Raw genomic sequence first — 24036 nt, 5'->3', positions numbered from 1 at the left:
CAGCGTCACATGATTTGGTGCTTAAGAAACGTTACCAATGTTGAAAAGAATTGAGCTGCCAAATAATTTTTGTGTTATAATTTTCTTTATGATTAATTGAAAGTTCAAAAGAACAGATTTTTTTCTGTTTTCACAGAAATCATTTGTAATATTTCAAATGTACTTATGATCAATTTAATGAATCCTTGCTACTTTAAATAAAATTATTAATTTCTTTCAAAAATAGAATCTTACTGACCCTAAAGTGTGGCATTTATTTTAAAGCATATAGTATAAAAACATGCATTTAAGGTTTGTTAAATTTCAAATTATAAACCCTTAGCAGTTCATTTTCAGAAAAGCCCTATTATCATTTGTTTAGAAGGCATTTTTAAGTGTGACATCACATAAGTGTCCAAATACTCTGTACACGGTGACATCTGGTTTCTAGTCAAACATCATCAGCCAGAGGTTATGTACAGTGGACAGAAGGGAGGTGTGTACGATATATCACAAGTTCATTCTTAGGGATTTAAAAAAAATAAAAATTTTAAAAGCTGACAGAAGCAAATGAGTAGGGAATTCAGAGATGAGCACCTAAAAATACCTCTTAGACTTTGTTTTACTGGCTGCTTAGATTTATAAACCCATTGCAAGAGTTTGGAGAGAAATCAATGAATACATCTTTTTAAAGAGGTAGGAGGACAGAGCAGAGGAGAATATAATGGTTAAAAGTGAAAACTAAACACAATACAGCTTATTCAAACACTCTTATTTAGTAATTTGACTTTGTCCAGACTGTAATAAAATTGTGTGCTTTGCCGTTTGTTACCCAAGAGTCAGATACCCAGTAAGGCATGTGATGGACGACTTACCCAATTGGTCTTGATACTATTAATTCAACTTTTGTTTCTGTTTGAGAATTCAAGATGATATTGTAAACTTCTTTCTTGGTTAATCCTGGTAATGATTTACCATTCCACTGAAGCACTTCATCACCTGCAAACAGCCAAAAATAAATTTCTGTATACATCTGAGAACATCACAGTTACATTCTTAAAATAGATTTTACTGATTAAACACACTCATTGAACATTTTAGAAATGTGCATCTGAACATTAGAAACCTGACGGTCTTCAGACTACAGAGGTTGAACACAAATAAGCACAGGACCCGCAGTCTGGCCGTGCCATTGATTACCGACCTGCACCCGCACCGCATATGACAATGTAAATATTATTCCACCCGTTACATCGAATATTAGCGGTTCACAAAATCTCTTTTTAACCGATGAATTTACATGATTCTTTAGTCATTTGTGATTCACTGGATAAGTACATTTTTGTTTATATTTTTAAAAATATTTGCACTCATAATTTCCACCAGTATAAATATTTTAGAGCTTGGCATATCTACAAAATGTATATTTTCTATAAAATATGTCAATGATGTTTTAAGATTTTATTGAAAAATTTAGCAGAGTTTTTAAGTCACACTTTTAAAATTACGTTTTAACTTATTTTAAATCTTTTTTTAAATTGTTTTAAGTAATCTTAAGGCCCTCAGTTTTGAGAACCACTGATATACGCATTTATGTGTGATTCATATGCTTAATGTTGTAATCGGTGTACGATATAATTTAATTGCATTGTTTACTCAAATGACGGCTCTAGTTCTTTAAGCTTCAAACTGAGAGAAGAGCTGGACTCACCGGCCCTTAGATGACCCACCACATCAGCTAGACTTCCTTTCTTGACTTTGGTGATGAAGGCCCCAAGTCTCCCAGTTTCTGTAATCTTCCCCCCGACCACCTTTACCGATACAAATCAATTAAAGATGGGTAAAGCCTACAGAGAATTAATAAATGCCACAACATGTATTGCGGATATCCTGTATTTTGAGTATTTTTCTTTTTTTTCTTTTTTGTACATGGTTCATGACATGTAGTTGTTGACTTCATTACACTGAGGAGAGGAACACTTGTGTTAATACAGTATGTTTAGCTCTCGCCTCACCTTTAACCCAAGCAGAGCCCCAGCCTCTTTTGGCATGGCTGTTCGCTTACTCAAAGTGATTCGGCCAATTAAATGATCACCTTCCTTGGAGGGCTGCCATGTAACCGGATGCTAAAGAGAACAAGGCAGAGATTAATCTCATCAGAGAATGAACCATCCCATTACATATAAATCTCACCTTCACACTCAATCGCATTCACACACAGACACAAGCAGGGTTATTATAGTAAACTAAAACTAAAACGAAAGGAAACATTTTCGTTACTTTATGAACTAAAATAACATTTCTCATTTTAAGTTAGTTTAACTTGGTGTACTAAAATAATTCATAATTTTTAATATAACTACAGTATATAGACATGTTTAAAAAAATGACAAGAACACACCCAATTACTAAAACTTTTCCTAAAATGAAAATGAAAATATAAAAATATAAAAATTAATAAACAGAATTTCAGCAACACTGGACAACGCCTGAGTGTTATCGGTCACATTGTTAACATAAAATACAAAATTGCCCTACTTTTTTAATGCACCTTCCTGATTTAATTGGAAATTATTGCAAAAGAAAATATTTTTCTAAATGTTTATTCAGAACTTTATTTTTTTCCCCATTTTTTTATGTCACTTAAGACCGCACAGGCTAAATATTTTTTAACCAATAGCTAAATATCAATTTATACGAAATTGTATTCGTATTGTTCAATTCTGGTGTTACATTTACATTTATGCATTTAGCAGATTCTTTTTATCCAAAACAACTTACATTGCACTTGAGCTATGCATTTTATAAGTTCATGCATTTCCTAGGAATCGAACCCATAACCTTGCCATTGCTAGTGCAATGCTTGAATTTGAGCTACTGTAACATATGTAACAAATGCAACAAAACCCATCCAATTAATTTGCAATGGATAAAATCAAGCTCTTAGTTTTCCTCTTGATAAATATCACATTCTGTAGGTAAAATGTTCTGTGAACATCAATTCACGTTGACTAAATATACTGATTATAGCACAAGGTGGGAAACAAACGTACATGCCATGCGGTGGGGTCCAGTGGACAGCACTCCCAGTCCCCTAAAACACACACACACACACAAAAGTTCATCAAGTTTATACACATGTTGACTATGTGAGCTGCCACCCTACACTAGCCAGAGTCCATCTCTAAACCTGCTCTGTTTACGCTTATTGAATATTTGAGCCCCAGAGGGGCACTTGCAGCCAAGACATCACGTTAAAAGATTTTGCTTTGACCCACCAGCAGAGAAAGACTGAGAACTGGGATTAAAGTGTCCGCTGTGTTCGTGAATTTGTGTTTAAGAGCTACATTTAGTCCCCAGACAGAGGAAGCAATGATGACACGCAAAGCTGAATGCACTCTGCCACATGGACACAAAACAAACACACAGGCACCAAGGGACAGTCTCAGCGCTTTCCGTAATGTTGGCCTTCTATTTACTGTTGGCATGTTATATGGATGAGTGCCATGCCATGGGCGTACAGGTTTCTGGCCGGTTTTCCGGTTATTTTTTAAGCACCTGGGGCATCTTGAACATGACGCACAGAGAGGGTGAGGAGTGCTGAAATTTTCTTCCAAAAAACAAAAATAGATTGTGTAAACTTGTCATTACTTTTAGACTGCTGTTAAAATGTTTTAGTGTTTTAAATATTTAAAATATCTTAAAATGTAGTTTTAAGTCAAATAAAAGTGTAATGCACTCTTGGGTGGCTAATTGCTTTTATATAAACCAGTAGTCAATAAATAGTGTGTGGTATTTGCTAAGGGAAGCATCACTTTTATTATTGCTTATACTTTATCATAATTTAACAATGTTAGGATTTTGAACAAACTTTGAACTAAATTAAGTATTAAACTTTGGCACACAACTAAACTCAATTTACATGATTGATGCCTCAAAACCATGCGGTTAATTGAGAGGTATGCTATTGCTTTTCTAAGAAATATTACTGAGATTTTCGCATGGCAGCCTTCTTTAAAAAAAGTAACCTAAGAAGATTCCCTGACTTACTTGTAAGTAATCTATCCAGGTCTAAAGTTTCTTTTTTTTTGAACCCCTGAACTTTTTTAAAGAAGGTTTCTTCTTTAACCTTCTTCTAGGTTCTTCACTGTCTAACCCAGTTTTGAGCAGGGTTGTCCTATAAAAGTTACTCTAAATAAAAATGTTAAGCTCTGGAAAGCAGCAAAATTGAACCATCACTCCTGAAAAAGTATTAGTAACTAAAACATAACAAATATTAAAGCATGGAACAACTTACAAAAGCAACATGTATAAATCAAAGCCAAATGCCACAGGTCTGCATGCAGTAATATTAAGTAGATGAGTCGAGGTATAAATGTTTAATATTGCTTGTTGTATGGTGGATTGGTTCCCTGTGTGGGCTTTTATCTAAGCCTTTAACTGAAGTGTCTCCACTTCTCATTCACATGACCTACTTAGCAAATAAATATTTCATAAGTAAATACTTCCACATTGAAACATACTGTATGCATTGTTACACAACTATGCTTCTCTAGGTGATAGATGGGTGTTTCCTCACCTATAGGCACTTTACTGAAATACTGGTGTATTTCATTTAATTTGTCCTCTAACAATGCCCAACAGTAGACAAACTTTTTTTTATTTTGAATCTTGATTGGATCTTTATTACATGCAATTAATATTTTTGTATATTAAGAATGAAAGTCTACGAAAGGCCTGGCACAAGTGTAAAAGATAAAATATATAGATGAAATGCATATGAAAAATAAAAACAAATGATAAAGGCTTGGGCGGGGGGTCAAATACAACAATAAGGAAATCTGTTAATGATAGTTTTAATAAAAAACAACCTCTGGTAGATAAAGATGCCCACAGTTAAATAATCCCCCAGTTTTGTACAACTGAAAAAATACATTTTAAGTTTTAAATTGAAATTATAAATCCATTCTTTGGCCTTTAACAACCAGTATATCAGAATTAAATAAAGCTCAATATAACAAAAGTACGAGGTGTAAAATTGAATTGTTCTATTCCTATTCTTTAGGAGAAAGAATCGATTCTCTTACCTGTTGTTTTTGTGAGATTGTTGAACCTGATGAAATGTTGTTCCAATGATAAGAGCGAGCTTATGTTCTGCTCAACCTCCTCTCAATCTCCTGTTCTCCTATTTTTAGTCTCTCATTCCTTCTAACATAGTCTGTCTTTCCTATTCACTCCACAATGTTTACATTTCACCCCTGGCTTGCATTTTACACTGACCTTTTAAGTCTGTGTTTAGTCAGTTTGCCAGGCTAACAACACAGTGCCATGTGAGTAAGCTTCAACCTTTACATTTACACTGTAAATACACTGTAAAATACTGTTTCAGAAACCTGGATATGTAATTTATTAGTACATTCATGAGGTTTGTATGCACCCCAATACGAAAAAAGTTTTTTTTATACAATATATTATTTTATTAACTACTTTATTATAGTATTATTTTCAATACACTACCATTTCAAAGTTTGGGGTCTCTCAGTAATATTTTATTTAATAAAATTATTACTTTTATTCAGAAAGGATGCATTTAATTGCAAAAAGTGACAGTAAAGACAATTATATTATTATTAATAATAATTACAATGTTTAGAAAGATAAAAATAACTGCTGGTCTTTCGAACTTTCTATTCACTTCTAAAACAAAAAAAGATTCCAGAAAACTATTAAGCAGCACAACTGTTTGCAAAAATGCGGACAAGCCTAAATGTCGAGCCCTGTTGAGCACCAAATTAGCATATTACAATGATTTCTGAAGCTTTTAAAAAATCTTACCAACCCCAAACTTTTGAACAGTACTGTATATATTTAATGTTAAATAATTTTTTTAAAGAAATGTGTGTGATCTATAAAGTATAGGTTCTCAACGGACCTCCTGCAGTATCTTTACGGATAATAATGGGTCAAAACCCTTGGTTGTAAACCCTGGCATTTGCACACAAAGGAAGTGAAGAGCCTCGCAGCTTTCAAAATTAATTTATACAACCACTTGATAGTCATCGCTAATCCATTTGCTTAGATTTGTGCGCATTGCAAAAACCACAAAATTTATAAATTGAATCAAATATTACATTCATATTGATGCTGGTTTCCTTTTCTGATTTATGGAGGAGCGTGTTTATGCAAACCCGACCAACCTCTCTCGCTGACGCTCTCGATCTCCACATCTTCACAGCTGGTGTACTCCGGTGTTGAACCGCCCTCTTCCTCAGAGCTGCTGATGGACATCTGTCTCTTGTTGCCACCCCGTTTGCTCTTGTACGGGCGGGGCGGGGGTGGTCGTAGAGACTCCGATTGGTCAGAGCTGAGCGAATCGTTGCGCAGCATGCTCTCTTTTTGACGTTTCGATTTGCGCAGTAGTGCAGCTGAGCCAGGGTCCAGGTGGCTCGGCTGCAACTTCCTGTCCCATTCCTGAGGTTCCCTAAGTTCAGGGGGACCTGCGGGCATGGCAGGACCCACCCTGAACCCCGGAGCTGGCGGCTGAGGGGTGTGGTTCGTTTTAGCAGGAGGACCCTGCACAGCCGGTGCATCCTGCAAACCTGTACCCCCCGCTGACCTCTCTGGAACGTAGGCCTGTTGCTGGCCCTCCAGCGAGGTCTGCCGCCCATCTGCCCATCTTCTTGCACCTCTGTTGTCCTGCACCATCTCCCCCGCTTCCCTCAGCTTAGGATGCATACGTCCATCAGGCTTCGCAGGCCGGAGTTTGGCCGGATGATGTGGAGCATTTGGGTCAGTCCTGCACTGTTCCCTGGGTGGTTTCTGCTCCCCCTCAGTCCTCCTAGTTTCAGGACTGTCGTGCTCCTGAGAGCGAGTCTTCATCAGTCTTCGACTTTCTCTCCGATTTTCTCCGGACTCTCGCTCTTCGGAACCCTGGGAGTGGATTTTGGATAGACCTCGCCGCCTCTCTCCTCTTGGCCCTGACTTGCCATTCTGATCAGAGGCTGCTGGTGGCTTTTTTCTAGAGGTCAAATAATCACACAGCATCAGAGATTCAGACAGTTGCATACCTTATAATAAGTAGGCACAATATGATAAGTGTCAAGTAGAGTGTCATGGTTTAATACAATTTTAGTTATATATATATATATATATAAACTGTGATATTCTAGATGTTGTATTGAGAGAGAGGGAGAGAGGTTGAAGTGTACCGATCTTGTGGAGGCTCACTGCGTGAGCGCGATGACGGCGCGTCGGCTGACCCTGTAGAGGGGCCTATTCTGCGGTCGTTTGGGGCAGATGACTGGGTGTCATGGGCAGTAGAAACGGAGGAGTCGAGAGGGTTCTGAGACCTAGAGCGCATCTTCTTCTCTCCAACGGGGTCTCCACACATGGCTGGTTCACTCACTGCAGAACCCAGCTCTCCAAGTTTGGGGCCATGGCTGGGAAACCATTCTCCTGATTTAGTGAGTATATCCTGTTGCTTTCGGCACTGGTTACACACCCACATTACCTGAGGTAGAAGAAATATCACACTTCAAATGCTGTGTGAGGGTGGTTGGCAACAAATTAATCAACCTACTGTACAAGTGGCTTATTAATTAATTAATTAATTAATTTATTTATTTTAATCTAGGATACGAAAAAGTGTTTGGAAAACAATTGCACACTTCACCTGTGTGTTAAATATAATACTAGGGGAAAAAAGACAGACAAAATAAGGATGGCACATTCATGCAATTCATGATTCTGGGTCAATGACATCAGTTATGTCCATGATAAAGAAAAAGACAAATCTTAAAAAAAAAAAATTCAGGTTGGCTTCCTATGGCTTCTAAAAAAACAACACTTCAAATCCATTGAAAGCCGTTATCACCTTTTTTTGGCACTGATAACATTAAACAGAACAGTTCCCAACTTTCTCCTCAAGCTTCTCCAACCGTTCACTGGAAGAATTCAACAAACGCTTCAGCTCACTCCTAATAAACTAATGAAGAATATCCGTATTTTACAAGAATAAGGACCCTTGTTCAGCACCAAAGCCAATACAAGTAATAATTTGATCAATCTTTAGATGCGTCTCTAAGCTTTATTCACTTTTAAGAAGGTGATTTTGATTATCTTGTGGCTCTCATTAGGGTGTGGTTAACTGATTGTAAATTTTGCCATTCTTTGCTCTTCTTCTTTCTCTTTTTCTTTACTTTTCTTTATTCTGAATATATACTTCGCTCAGTTTAATTGTATGTACCCGTAGTTTCATTTATTAAACCCATTATTTCCATGTTTTATTGTCTGTATATGAGGCTCACAAATTAAAGTCACATAAACATTTGATCTTGCTACATGCTTTTGTACTGTTTAGTGAAAATGAAATCTTCTTGGCCAGGAGAATAATCTTTCTTAATAGTTGACAGAAGATTGTCGGACAGCTCTGATTGTCGGTTCAGTGGATGAACAGATTAGTAAATTTAAAATTAATTTTGTGCAGCTATACAGTTAATTCTGAAAGCTGATCTATATAGCCTATTTATAATTAATTATAACCTGATATATATATATCAGTCAGTTTAATTGTTAGCTCATGTAACTAATGTGGTTAAATAATGTTAACAAATGGGCCCCCATTTTTTAATAAACCAATAGTTCAAAAAAAGTTACTGTACATGTAACCGTAAGTTCCCATGAAACATGTCTTCACTGACAGAGCTACAGATGAAAGCCTGTATGTTGCCAAGGTTGTCAGTTAACTGTTCTTAATCACGTAAATACCAAAAATAAAAGCTGAGGCGTTAAAAAAGACATAATCTGGCAGAGACTAAAACCCTCCGATACGTGACTCAGGTCTGACAGACAAAACGGCAGCTCGCTATAAGGAATAAGGTAGGCAGGAGGAGGTGTGAACTGAAAAAAATGAGACAGAAAGGAAACTGTTGTGCTAGCAGGGATAAATGTAAAGACAAACAATGCATATAAGGTACTAATTTCAGCTGACTGAAGGTGGGTGTTGTTGAAACAAGAGGTTGAAACTTGAAATCGCGTGGATTTGGGATGTAATCTCATGCCCGCAGAGCAAAGGCATTGACCGTGGTCACTGTGGGAAGATTCGCAGGAACTGTGGGGAAAAGCATGGAGGATCGGGCCGTGCTACACACAAACATTAGCAGCGCTATCCATCACCCTCCTCCACACACAGAAAACCAGCCTGCTGATTCCTTTAGCAGGAGGATCAGGAGCGAGGAACACAAAAGATCTTGGCACATTCCAAATTTTTTCTCCTTTTTTCCACTTCCCTCCTCCAGATTGCTTTTGATTAAAAGCTTGGGAGGTTGAGCGAGAGAGTAAGCGAGGGAGAGACACGCATCAACACATCTATATTTATCTAGGCAGCCGCCCAGCACCATTGGGGATATGTTAAAAAATTCCCCAGCTCACTGCATAACTTTACTCAGTGAAGACTACCATTGATCCTGCGGATGCAAGGCCAAACAAGTGATCTTACACAGCTCAAACACACACACAGAGAGACGCAAACATATACACGCACAAGCTTACGCACACACAGCCTTCTGCTGTTAATGTCCTTGCCAGACAAACACGCTCTGTGGTTATAGTCGGAAAACGAAATGTTCAAATGTGCCACCTGCTACCAGAACTCCTGTCCTAGTTTCCGTTTCTTTTTCTTTCTTCTTTTACTTTGTCACTCAACTAACTTATTTACTAACTTATTTAATAAATCTAAACTCAAAATCAAAATGCACATGATTTTGCTGTACTGGAACCATAAACTAAACAAATCAACACTAATTTTCTAACATTTTAATAGCATAGAAAAATTTAAAAAAGTGAAAAGTAACATTTACACACTGTAAGCAGACACCATCTCCACATCTATGACAGGACTGGGGTGATAAAACCCTCAACCCATGTAATTGAAACGCTCAATCATCTTTATTTAGACGTATCATCATTCTGTATAAGTCAGACATTAACCTTTTCATTAAAAAGGGCAATATTTGTCCCCCGGAATTGACTTTTCAGTCCATTTTTACCTTCAAGTGTTTTTCCGCCTATACCCATAAAAAGTGTCACCCATTAATAACACAAACTTTATATGAATCAATTAAGTAAAATAACAATTACAGCCATGTTACCTACTGTACAAAATCGAATCATCAAACTCAAAAGTAGCTGTAATTATATTAAATTATTTAACCTTCCTCAGTCCTATGGTCTATCATCACGTCACATTTTGGTTTTGATTGTTTACTTCACATTGTGTTTCCAAAGCTTAATTTAATTTTTTCCCCCCACTGAAACTGAAATTAGAGACACATTCAAACACAAATCTCTAAACAGTGTTAATTTTATATTATTTGTATATTATACAGTATTTATTAATATTTTTTATTAATTTTATTTTTATATTTTCTGTTTTCATTTTCAGGTTAGTTTAAGTTTGGTTAATTAAAAAAAAAAAAAAATTATTATTATTATTTTAGTCTCTGCTGGTAGCAATTTTGACCCAGAGCCCTGTCTGACTCTACTCTATGCACCAGGCTAATTATACACAATTTTAATTTGAAAACAAACAAACAAAAAACGCACATGCATGACACAATGTAGGCATGGTGGGAGTGGTGTTGGTAAAAAGATGGCATGGTGTGTACAGGGCAGAGAGGGGCAGCACTCTTACAATGAAAAAGCATTATACTGTGATTGAACAGTGCTGGCTGAGCTCCAAACTAATCTAAAGTAAATCAGCAGCAGAATCCCCAGCTGTCAGGCACAGACCCGACCCTCCCCACATGGATTACAACACTCAAATACCAGCCACCTCTCCTTCAACAACACTGTACAGAGTGTGAGAGAGAGACACTTGCTCTCAGATCACAGATCACTTATAGACAACAAGACAGGAGGAGGCAGCCGTTTTAATCAAGACAAACTGCGTTAATATTATGTGTTCCTGTCTACAGACAATAAAAGTATAATACTGTATTAATAATGCACAGCTTTACAGTTTTATAGAATGTCTTAATTCAGCAATTGCTTTGTAATTCAACAAACTGAGTTTTTCCAAGAAATTTTCCTTGCAAGAACTGTAAAAGCACAAGACAGCTGTGACAGTCTGTGCTGCAAGCAATACAGTGGTAGGTTCAATCCCTGGGAGGGGTGACCCTTTAAAATTGAAGTTAGATATTAAATGGGTCACAAGGAATAATTTTTTTCTGAATATTTTAAGATTAAAGACTATAGTGTAGTCAAAAGCACCAATACTAAGTCTATATTTAAATTTCAAAAACGTAACATTACCAGTCTTGCTGCAGTACCGGTAGTATAGAGTACAGGGTCAATCCAGGACCCGCTGAGAGGGCCTGATTTCAAACGTTCCCGTATGTATTTGTGTAAGGCCTCTGTGAAGAGCATCAAAGGTTTCTATTTACGTGTTTTTGTAGCGTTGAGCATTGAAGACAATCAAAAACATGTTTGAAGAGTGTGTGAATGCAAAGGCCAATCAGAGGTGTTCAAGTCAGAATCTGCTTAATATGGCATTTTGTTTGCGAGTTTGTTCAGCATGAGCTCTACATACTACAAGTCATTTCATTATATTCATGCATATTAAGCAGTATAGACAGATTTTTCATTGTCGAGCTTAGCTTCATTGATTATAATGGCACCACTCTCTGGTCACTTTCTAATATAGCCCATTCATAATCTGTATAAAAGTGTGTGTGTGTGGGGCCCCCCCACACACTTTTCAGTGTGTATTTAGCAACATGACCTGGGGAAATGTTTTGGAATTAAAAAACTACTAAAATGAGTGGTTGAATCTGAAACTGCGATGTTTGACAACGAACATGACAACAACAAAAAAAGTCAAAATAGACCAGTGCATTAAATCTTAAAGTGTAAGTGAGATAGACCTGCCTCTTGTTCTGTAACCTGTAATGATTAATGTGATTGATTTTGTTTGTTTTTTACAGAGTTTTCATTTGATTTTTTTAATGCAATGTTTATTTAACTGAACAAAATTCATTTATTTAATATATTTTCAAATAGTTCAATTTAAATAAAAAACTAACAAAATAATTACAAAACTTTTGCTATGGTACTGTAATTGGTACAGAGAACCGTGAAATTTGACTGGTATTGGTACCAGCGACTACATGACATGACACTCACCAAACAGTGAATCAAACAAACAAAGCTAAACAAGAGACAATGGTAACATGAGGGCAATATATATAAAAAGACTAATGACTTAACAAGACAGATCTGAACACAATGAACCAATAAGAACGTTACAAATGAGACTAGGGAAGCACATGAAATGATCACATGAGGACAAGGGAATCACATGACAAACAGGAACCCATCCCTGCATCCCAATGTGCATACATTCCACCCTATCTACCCTAAATAGTATTGGAAATGACTGTCCCATACTATTTAGGATGCATAGTATGCACATTGAGACACAGGCCATAACTGTGTCTAAACTTCAAAATAAAAGACATGAACATGAAACAAAACGTCTCAGTTACGTATGTAACCCTCGTTCCCTGAAGGAGGGAACGGAGATGTAGTCGGACGTACCGTACTGATTGGGGAGACCAATCTACTTCGAGTGTAAGAAAAACGAGCCAATATACATTGGAATGCGATAATTGCATCAGCTACTCTGCCTCGCAGCGCGAGAATATAATGAGCAGCAGGTGAGTGGAGCCCGGAGTCAGCGCTGATCCAGCAATAGTGGCGACAGGACTACGTCTCCATTCCCTCCTTCAGGGAACGAGGGTTACATGAGTAGCCGAGACGTTTTCTTTCAGTTCGGTCACGTTCAATGTAGTCGGACGTACCGTACTGATTGGGATCCCAATTAACCAGCCACCTAGTGCTGCCACCTTCCAGTGCCTAGCGAAAGCCTCCTGTCCTGATCCCCCCACATTTATTCCAGGGAAGTCCACTGCTGTTGTGCATGACCCACTAAGACAGACTTGGATAACACTGTGAAAGAGTGCCCTTTCGGTGGAAAGGGAGGCGCTGCAGTAGCCACATCCTCCCCTTAGGGAGGTATAATGTGGTGGTTACACATATGGACTGGGCATCTCCGGGCAGTACAACATATGGAATGTCACTGAAGTGGCTCCGGCCTATAGCAGGGGGAGAGACAACACCGGTCAGAGACGCCAGAGTGGGTTCTGCCAAGGGAAAGACACAGGCTCGCCGCAGGGAGCCGTACCGTGGAAGAATACACATATGGGATCGCCGTAGGTATCACAACATATAGGACCCAGCCTAGCATAGGTTCCACCAATGGATACGAGTGTTAGGCCTGGCATCGGACGCTCCACCATGACCATTGCCGAAGGGTGTGGAGGAACTTAATAGGGTTCAGCTGAGGAGGAACTCTACTGGAGCAAGAATGGTGCACATATCCAGTCCATAGGAGGGGAATGGCGCATCAAGCCGACACTTCGAGCGGAGCTTACGTTGTTGACTGACTTCAATGCGAAGAGAGCACACGGGAAGCTACCGGCTCAACACGTAGGCTATAGAATCTAGCGAACGTGTTTGGTGTCGCCCAGCCCGCAGATCTACAAAGGAATGGGCCAGGGAGGGGCTGTTGAGAGGAGCATCAGTTCGGGAACCAGGTCCGGTTGGGCCAATAAGGGGCAACTAGCAAGACCTGCTTCTCTTCCTCCCTGACTCTGCACAGTGTCTGTGCGAGAAGGCTCACTGGGGGAAACGCATACCTGCAGAGGCCCCGGGGCCAGCTGTGTGCCAGTGCATCCGTGCCGAGGGTCCCCTCGGTCAGGGAGTAAAACAACTGGCAATGGGACGAGTCCGGAGAGGCAAACAGATCTATCTGTGCAGCCCAGAAATGGCCCCAAAGCTGGACCGCCTGAGGATAGAGTCATCACTCTCCCTGGGCCACAGGCTGTTGTGAGAGCACGTTGGCAGCACAATGGAGCAGGCCGGGGATATAAGTGGCACGAAGCGACCTCAGATGCTTCTAATAACAATAATAATAATAATAATTTGTTACATTTATATAGCGCTTTTTCTGGGACCTCAAAGCGCTTTACATGGAAGGGGGAATCTCCTCAACCACCACCGATGTGCAGCATCCCCCTGGATGATGCGACGGCAGCCATATTGCGCCAGAACGCCCACCAAACTCCAGCCGCTGACTCCATAGGAGGAGATGGTGGGCGAGTTGCGACATGCGTGAGGACCTTTGACCACCTTGATGGTTGATGTACGCAATGGTCGCAGTGTTGTCCATACGGACCAGCACATGCTTGCCGAGCAGCAAGTATGTCCTTAGAGCAAGGTGTACTGCTAGCAACTCGAGGCAGCTGATGTGCCAATGCAGTTGGGGGCCCGTCCAGATCCCTGCTCCTGCATGCGCATTGTACGTGGCCCCACAGCTGGAGTTGCATCTGTGGAGACCACAGCATAATTGGATACTTGTTCTAGGGGCACTCCAGCCCAGAGAAACGAAGGGTCTGACCACAGGCTGAGGGTTTGTCGGCAGGCCGGGGTGTCACATGGAGTGTGCCGCTCTGCCACGCCCATCTCGGGACTCGGCTGTGAAGCCAGTGCTGAAGTGGTCTCATATGAAGCAACCCAGCAGCGTTACTGCGGCTGCGGATGCCATATGCCCCAGGAGCCTCTGATGCAATTATCACATTGGCTCGTTTTATTACACTCGAAGTAGATCGGTCTCTCAAAGCGATCCAAATCAGTACGGTACGTCCGACTACGTCGAACGTGACAGAACTGAAAGGGAACATCAACATTCTGATTTTTATGGTTGCAGTGGAATCTGTTAAACTCTAAGAAAAATCCTTAAAAATAGGGTACAATACTGTGTTTTGTTTGTTAATTGATTTTTCACAGGTGTTTTATACACATTTTGATACACATTACATTGTTTTGTGTTTTAGGGTTAAAGGAATTGCCTGTAAACATAACGGATAATAGCTGGCAGAAAATGAATGGTACCTTATCCATTTTTTCTACAGATATTTTACACTGATATTTGGCATAATAAGACCATTAGAGATTTCAATTCAAACAAAAACTAGAATGACATTGTGCGTACCTAAGTGTGACAATTGGTTTGATTTAACCAATAATAGCCTAATTCTTATATAGCAAAAATCTGGTTCCAGCTTCAACTTCATAAAACAAAAACAGTGGCTATATGCTATTATTACAAACAACAATCCCAGGGGTCAGTTTGAGAAAGATAGAGACCGAGGCCATGAGAGGGTCAGTCTCACCCTTGCAGGATACTCAAACTCCTGCAGGAGATGGGCTAATTATCAAGCTAATTAACATCTGCTAATTATCAGTAAAGGCCCTGGTACCTGTGAGGCTCTCTGTCCAGAATAGGCTTGTTTGAGATGAGCAAAATCTGTGCAGAACTGATCACCGGTGATCAGCGAGAGATGCATGCCGGTTAGAAATGTGTCCGAGTGCGGTTCGCCTGTCTCTGATGTCATGCTGACGTACAGTATGTAAAAAAACTCTCGCGACCGCAAGGCGGACGTGTCAGGTTCTGCAGTTGCTCTCCACCGACTGCGCTGATCAAACGCATAATGGGAAACGACTTGCTGACGACACACCTTAATGCTCATTGGTTTAAACAACCGTGATGTATTGTTCTCTTTTAAAATGTTTGATTTGAAAACTCTGATATCATGTTTTTATGTGTATAAATCATGAGCGAATATTCCCAAACTTTCTGACAGTGTGATGTAATTTTATTAATATATATATATATATATATTTTTTTTTTTTTTTTTTTTTTTAATAAAATTACATCATACTGTCAGAAAGTTTGGGAATATATATATATACACATGTCTGAATTAAAGTAAAAATGATTGATAAACACGTATTTGTAATGGAATTAAATAACAGGTACTTTGAGTGTCTTGTTCATTATATTTATTTTCATATAAAAGCAACAGAACTTAAATTACATCCAGTTTATTTTCAACACCTTGCACGAGCGTGAATCCCGCGATATCCTCCTTTGATCTCGCTGGTGTAGGATCCACTGCGAGAAGAAAGATCTGTCCGACTTGCCTGCGCTTTTTTCACTCCTCCCCTCACTGCAGCCGCCAACTCTCGACTACAGCATTTCAATCGAGGCAAGGCACATCTCAAACAAGCCTAATCTCTCTTCCTCTCTGCTGATTTCAACTTCAGATCAAACAATAACTACAGCTTCACCAAAATCTCAACGACAACCATCACATGAACAAATCTCATCAGACCCGAAAGAAATTAAAACTCTACAGATATCCTGTTCAAATCAATTTGAGATAAATCACCTATAAAAAAAAAGAAAAGAAAAAAAAGAAAAGTACAATTAAGATACAGGATAGGTGTAAGGATTAGGATTACAGGATAGGTGCAAAATTCAGTTTAAATAGGAAAACCTGCTACAGCATCCACTCTCTCACCACCTCCCTTTTTTTTATTCTCCAAGGATCGGTGTGAAAACAGCAGAGAAACACGTCTTTTTCCAAGGTGTTAAAGCTCTGTGTTGTTGTTTGAGTGGGACTTTAAGGTGAAGCAAATTCTGTCTATTTGTAACCATGGAACAGTCATATAGGGAGCACTGAGACTTTTCACTTATTGACTTCTTATATGCTGTAAATATACAAATATATTAAATATTACACAACTAAAATATTATATAATATATTATTTATTTATTTTAGATAAAAGAGCAATAAATGAACAATATCAACACATTACAAAAATGTCAGAGAGACATTCTTCATTTTCTTTAGTGGATTGCTCACAAAAAATGAACTCCCATCTGCATGTATGTACTTTATATGTGTGTGTGCATGGTATATTTTTGTTTGTGTAAAACTGAACTCTGTCCATGCTTTTGAGATGCAAGAAAAATTTGTCTCAGTCTCAGTTCTTGTGGAAGTATACGTGTTTACATATGCATGAACAGTACTTGAGTGTGCATGTAAAAGATTAATCGATTGAGCATCAAAATATCATGAATATCTCCAGTGGCTCTTCTCCATGCAGCACTACAATGTGCCCCTCACATCTCACTGAAACAAACTCCTGAACTCCAGTTTCGCAAAAGCTCTGCTGATACATTCTTCTCAATCAAAAATCCGATGCAACACTTGTTTGTATGGTTTCTCTGTCTAAATCACTAAGCACACTCAACAGCTGTGGTTCACATCTGGTGGGTTGCAGCAAAAAGGTGTTTTACAGGTCTGTTCTGTTGGAGTCAAGGTAAAACCTGAGCTAAAAGTAAGTAATAAAATGGAAGCAACTATATAATATAATGCATAGTTGGGATAGGATAGCAAAATAAATACACTTTTAAAAGGTAGGAGAAACTGTACACTACCGTACAAAAGTTTTTTTGTTTTTTTTTAGATAAATATTTTTATTCAGCAAGGATGCATTAAAATGATCAAAGGTAACACTAAAGACTTTAACATTGTTACAAAAAATGAATTTTATGCTATTATTACCGTTCCCTTTCAAGGGAACTCGCATTGCGTCAAGATGACACTGTGGGAACGCTCTGCTTGATTGTAATCGTGAAGCACTTGTGAAATCAGTCCAATGGCATATAGGCGGGCCCAGACCAAACATTGTCATCTTCTGTGTCTTCAGCAAATGCTCTGTGTGAAACGGTCTCTGTCTATTTATTGTTGTTTGTCCACAAGCATATAATATATTTTGACAGGAATATAATGGCGAGCAAACGGCATTTTGGATCGTGCGTTCCTCCCTACCCTCACTTCATTACGAGTGGGGACAAACGCGATGCATTTGTTGATTGTTTGGGAGTAGAGCATGCATTGTCATTTCTAGCAAAAGGGGGCTGACAGTGTTCATTCATAAATTCCCGACGTGTAACATATGCACTATCGAGAGTTTTAGCTCTGCTCCTGTTGGCTTTCTTCTCGAGGGAAAAAAGTCAATAAAGATTATTTGGCCCGGATCTCGCGTTTGCCGAGGCAGCTCGTAGATAACGGGTCTGCAATAAAGATTCAGTGACTCGATCTTGGATCTTGCGTGTGCCGAGGCAGCGTGTAGATTACGGGGCTGCATAAGAGTCCGTAGATTAAGGGTCTGCAATAAAGATTCTGTGACTCGATCTCGGAACTCGGGTGTGCCGAGACAGCGCGTAGATTACGGGTTCTGCATCTCTGCAATGAGAATCTAATGGCTCAGATTGCACATTTGCCGAGGCAGCGCGTATATTATTTGGCTGTTTTTCCCGAGGAGCAACCCCTATCGCATGATCAGAGTCACGTGGCGATGCTTACGTACCCTAGTTATTCTACTTCCGGGAGTTCTGGAGAACAGAGTAATAGAAATGTGGGTTTGGCCTCTGAGGGGGCACAACTCATAGACTCAGGTCTCTCAAATGAGGTTGTTGAGGCCACGATCACTCTAGAGCTCCCTGCACAGGAAACAAACCGGTTTCCTCTGTGGTGCGTTGGAGCAGGAGGAGTATGGCGGCTTTGTAGCCTTGTATTAGGGGTATCCCTACAAGAGGTGTGTAATGCGGCGGGCTGTTCCTTTCCGCAAACAATCGTCGGGTTTACAACCTAGTTTTGGGCTTCACTCCTGGGTCTCAGGTGATTCTGTCTTTGTTGTGCTTGGCTGATTTCACACAAGACAGACACTGGTCACTATGGTGGTGTTGGTATAGACGTTCCCACCATGTCATCTCAACACAACGCAAGTTCCCTTTAAACGGAACACCTTGGTTAAAATTGTAACCTCGGTTACCTAAAGAGGGAACGAGACGTTGCATCACCCTGTCATACTTCCGGCATGCCTGTGATTGACTTGCTTCAACCTATCAGAAGTTGACAATGTTTGGTCTTGGTGCGCTTTATAGCTTCCTGCCATGACGTCACCCACCTATATGCCATTGGACTGATTGCACAAGTGCTTCACGATGCAATCACGCAGAGCGTTCCCCCAGCATCATTTCAACGCAACGTCTCGTTCCCTCTTCAGGGAACCGAAGTTACAATCGTAACCGGGGCGTTAATATACTTCCCTGAAAAAATTTATCTCAGTTTCCACAATAAATATTAAGCAGCAAGCACAACTGTTTTCAACACTTATAATAATAGGAAATATTTCTTGAGCACCAAATCAGCATAGGATGATTTCTGAAGGATCATGTTACACTGAAGAAAAATTCAACTTTACATCAGGAATAAATCTATTTTAATAAGTGTAATAATATTTCACAATATTACGCCTATATTTGTAATCAAATAAATGCAGCCTTAGTGCGTATAAAAACACTTAAAAAAGTAACACCCCCCCCCCCAAAATCCTTAATGTCTTTTGTTATTAAAATCAAAGGTCGTCAACAGAGATCAAATTAAATGTAAAAATCAATGATTTTAACAGCATTGTTTTTCTTCAGTATGATAAACAAATTTGGTACTGTGTTGGGAACCAACTGAGAAGATTTACCTTAACCAGTTCTGAATTTCCTTTACATCATGTAAATGCTAAACAACTGCTGAGCATCTTAATTTTCCACCGAGCTGTCATCTCACTCCGGCTGGCTGTGTTTGACTAGCAACTGAAGGCCTGCCATTCATCACCAGACTCCACCTCTTCCTCCTTCTTGTTAATATAATTTCATTTCCATCACTCGGCGAGATACAGACAGGCAGGGTCATCTGTCGTGGTCAGGTCCATGCAAACGGGATGAATAAATGGGAGTGCTCGAGTTCTGTGAGTGGAGGAAAAGGGAGAAAGCAGTTCACGCTTCCACCTCCGACAGCTTGATGAATTGGGCCGGCAACAGGCAGAGCTAGACCAATAATTCAGCATGTTAGAAATCCCGAATAAGGATGAAAGACTGCCACAAAAGACATTACTGTCCATTTCATCTAATGAGCCAGTACATCAGCGCCTGGAGACGCTCACCCACCAGCCCTCTCGCAAAACACTTCTTCATCCGTCCCTCGTACAAAGGCTATTCTGATTGTTAAATACAGGATCAATAGTGTAAATAATCTATTTCATCTCCCTGCTGATGTTACAAAACCAACTTTCACTCTTTCGTCACCGAGACATACATCTCGTGCTTGACAAGCCATCTGCGGATCGATGCAGTGATAAGTTTAGCTCTACTTCCTCTTCAAACATCAGACCTTCTCTGAATTAAGCAGATTGATGAGGTCTATGAATACAACGCCTTCCATGGTACCGACAGCCATTTGTGCGTATGTGCATTTCCTTGTCACATTACTTGTCCCTGTAGACCTCAAACTCAAATCCCCACTAGCTGGATCTGTCTCCTATTTTCACTACATAAAGTCCTGCTGGAGGCCTGACAAAGGGTTCGTTCTCACCAGGGTTATTGTAGTTAACTACAAACACTCAAAAAATCTTTACTCGAAATAAAGTAAACATTAACTGAAGTAAAAATATTTGAAAAAAATACTTTTTTATTTTATCTTGCCAAGCAAACATTTCTAATTTTAATTTAGCTTAGCTTGATGTACTAAAATAACTAAAACTATTGAAACACACACACACACACGTTATAAAAAAGTGATTTTCCACTATTATTTACTAAAGGATCTACAATTTCATGGGTTTTAATAAAATATTTTTGGTATAAGAGACAGTAAAAAAAACTTTGTGCATCAAAACCGCACCTTTCCTGGTAAATTATTAACTTGATTTTCAAAAGTCAACGAATTTGCGACAGCTGAATGTAACATTTTCGACATTCTCTGAGTAACATGTTATTTATTTAAGCCACAAAATAAACTTCAATCCATAAAAAAGTAGCCTATAATAAACTACTCAAAAAGCATTTGAAAAATCAAACATAGTTCACCCCTTAGACGCGTAATCACGTCCGTCAAAAACTTGGGCTAGCTGGCGGTTGGAATATTAGAACTAAAAACATTGACGTAGGCCTACTCAAACACTCATAGGCATCAATCACTTGACTGAATTGCCAGCTAAGAAATAAATAATTATTATCTTACAATTCCATCTGTTTTCAAATCCACATCATTTGAATATCACACCATCTATGTCTGTCAAAAAATAACACGCAGAATACCCGGTAGTATTTACGAGAAGCAGAGGTCCAGTGAGTGCACGCATTTTCTGGAAAACCCACAATGCCGGATGTTTTGACTACATCGCTCTCCAACATATCTATGGCTCTCCAAGAAGAGGGTGAACATGGCGGTCTGAGCGGCTTCAACTTGCTGTCCGTCAGAGACGATAACGCAAGTAACGCACGTGAGTATACATTTGATCTTTACTCACATAAATTGTATCGGAATGTTAAAGAAACGGGGTGAAATTATTCACACTGCATGTAAAAGAGAATAAATGCCAATCCAATTGAAAAACTTCACCGGGTTAGTGAACATCGTTCAACGTGTTGGTTTTAACGGATCATTTCTATGCATTGATATTCCTGATTAGAATATTTTCAACAATGTTCTATTCTTGACGGATTTTTTTTAATGTAAATAATTTTGTCAAAAGATGAACTCTTAAATGATTGAGAGTGTAGTCGTCCAATTTGACTCAACTGCTGCATATATATGTAGCAAAACTACATATATATATTTTTAAATAAATAACTTATATAATCTTATATAAAAAAGTTGTAAATTGCTTAACTTATTTTGATGAGTAAAAGTATTGTAAAAACTTTTTTTACACTGTACAAAAATGTACAAAACTACACAACAAAATGTCTAAAACTTTCAAATGAAAATGAAAACAAAATATAAAAAAAAAACTATTCAAAATATTTATTAAAAACTATAATAGTATCTTAGTGATACACTAAAACAGCAGTGGTTTTCACTGAAAGACTTTGGTCAAATGTCCCTGTCAATGAAGCATCCACAAACCAGATGCAAAGGAAGAGCAGAAAGATCAATACTAATCATTTCATGGTGTCGCTTTGAGGTGGTAGCCAGTGGAATGACACTGCTGGTGTTTTCCAGTAGCACTGGAGTTAAAAAAAAACAGCATCAAAGCCCAGCTTGGCTGACCATAGTCTAAAATGAATCCTTGCAAAAGAAAGAAAGAATGAGAGAGCAAGAGACAGAGAGGCGAGTGTACCGCCTAGGCCCTAGAGAAAATAATCTGACTTCAAAAACAGCAGCACTCAGAAAGAAACGCTTGGCTAAAGAAGAAAATACAGAGATTACCAAGAGGCCTGATAATCATTGGAATAATTAGCTCTGGATTGAATTTACAGGGATCTTTTTGCAGCACTGAAGTGCATGGCACTGTTCTGATTTACAAATGCAGCTCTATGGGACAAGGCACAGTGCATGGACATTTCAGTATAGCAGGCCAAGCAGGACATGCATTCTTTTGACACATTTTCAGGCCCTGAGATCACAAATAAAGGGTGCTAGTTTGCTTGTGAAGTAACAAACTGCATAAAATGTGTATTGTGGGTGATTAATAAACAATAATTGTATACAAAGGTTACACATGTCCATATTTAAAGGCTCACAGAGGCTGCATTTATTTGATTAAAAAAAACTGTAACATTGTGAAATATTATTACAATTTAAAAGCTGTTTTCTATTTTCATATGTTTTAAAATGCAATTTGTTCCTGTGATGGCAAAGCTGAATTTTCAGCATCATTACTCCAGTCTTGAGTGTCACACGATCCTTCAGAAATGAATAAAAGTATTAGTTTCTTTCAAAAAATCTTAACGGCCCCAAACTTTAAGTAATAAAAAAATGATTTTAATCATATTGTTAAATACAGAAATACACACACACACACACACACACACACACACACACACACACACACACACACTTTCTCACTCACAAAAATATGCAGTCAAGTCGACAGGGACCTTTCACCATGCACTGCAATAATACACCCATTCATGCACCACTGTGCTTTCAAGTTGAATGGGGACATTCCATAGACATAATGGTATACTGTACAAACTGTATGTTCTATCCCCTAAACCTACACACATCACATAAAACTTTCTGCATTTTTACATTTTTTAAAAACCATCACTGATTTATAAGCTGTTTTTATCATGGGGACCAAAACATTTCCCCACAAGGACAAGGATTTCAGATATTGCCATCTTTGTGGGGATATCTTACCAGTGTCTTGCCAAAAGAAATTAAATCTCCACCACATTATGTAGTACATCCCCATTTTGCCCGTTCTCATAGTCTCCATCTTGCCTCAATGACACCACCCATGCTATTTCTAAAATGACTTCCGGTTTCGATAAATCAATTGCTAATTAATCTATTGACATCACCCTGTATTTTGGGAGTGTACAGAAGACGTGTCACCCAAATTACATCATTATTAAAGGAAACCTTTATAATCTGACAAAACACACATCTAAAAATTTTAAAACAATCCTCATGAGAGTAAGAAAGCAGATTAGCTCCAACATTTTTAGTACAGAATCAAGTTGCACGTGCTTCCATACACATAAAACTTTTGCAAATCTGGGTGTTGTGCAGGTAGCATGAAAATAAGCCATAACGAAGTTTTGTAAACTCAAAAGAACATAGATGCATTGAGGAGCTTGTGTGTGAATGAGGGGAGCAAGGTGAAGGAAAGATAAGAGTTCAAACTACACAGTGACAAAGAGAATAGAAAATGCTAACCACTTTGTCCTCCTTCTTCTCCAGCATCACAGGGCATCACAGTAAGAGAGAAACAGGATGGTCAGTCGATGGTGGGAAAGAACAAGAGAGAAAAGTATGAAATGACAATCAGATATGAAAACAAACCATTTAGATGCATAGTGGAATAATAAGTAAATAAAAGATCTACATTGACATCAGCAGCATCAAAGCTGTCAAAATACCACTTGTATTGTCCAGTTACAAAACAAAAATGTCTTGGAAAGTTTTACATATAAATATTTTGGATTTATTCACTTTTTCCTTACTAGGAGAGATCATGCAAGTGTGCACTTTATGATGGTGTAAATTTCAGGTATGTTGCCACCCACAGGGCAAACCT

At 38.8% G+C, this 24036-nt stretch overlaps 1 protein-coding gene across 4 annotated transcripts in view; it reads right to left on the bottom strand.

Moving 5' to 3' along the window:
* Positions 1 to 24036, bottom strand: part of LOC143745083 (regulating synaptic membrane exocytosis protein 1-like) — a 58286-nt gene that overhangs the window by 31077 nt on the left and 3173 nt on the right. For 2 of the 4 annotated variants that reach the window (XM_077236948.1, XM_077236947.1), the window contains exons 2-7: positions 7188 to 7489; positions 6177 to 6997; positions 3033 to 3073; positions 1995 to 2105; positions 1691 to 1790; positions 855 to 978 (exon numbers count right to left, since the gene is read on the bottom strand). In XM_077236948.1, the coding sequence (XP_077093063.1) occupies positions 855 to 978; positions 1691 to 1790; positions 1995 to 2105; positions 3033 to 3073; positions 6177 to 6997; positions 7188 to 7486 (1496 nt within the window). In that variant the 5' untranslated portion in view covers positions 7487 to 7489. Of the gene's footprint in view, positions 1 to 854; positions 979 to 1690; positions 1791 to 1994; positions 2106 to 3032; positions 3074 to 6176; positions 6998 to 7187; positions 7490 to 15356; positions 15409 to 24036 lie in introns of those variants that run through there. The other 2 variants (XM_077236946.1, XM_077236949.1) reach the window with 2 other exon arrangements.

This window comes from Siphateles boraxobius, unplaced genomic scaffold (genome assembly GCF_051911475.1).
Source record: "Siphateles boraxobius isolate OS27281-9 unplaced genomic scaffold, OSU_SipBor_1 20, whole genome shotgun sequence".
Classification (NCBI taxonomy): domain Eukaryota; kingdom Metazoa; phylum Chordata; class Actinopteri; order Cypriniformes; family Leuciscidae; genus Siphateles; species Siphateles boraxobius.
The sequence above is the reverse complement of the archived record's forward strand: the minus strand, read 5'-3'. Positions and strand labels throughout refer to the sequence as shown.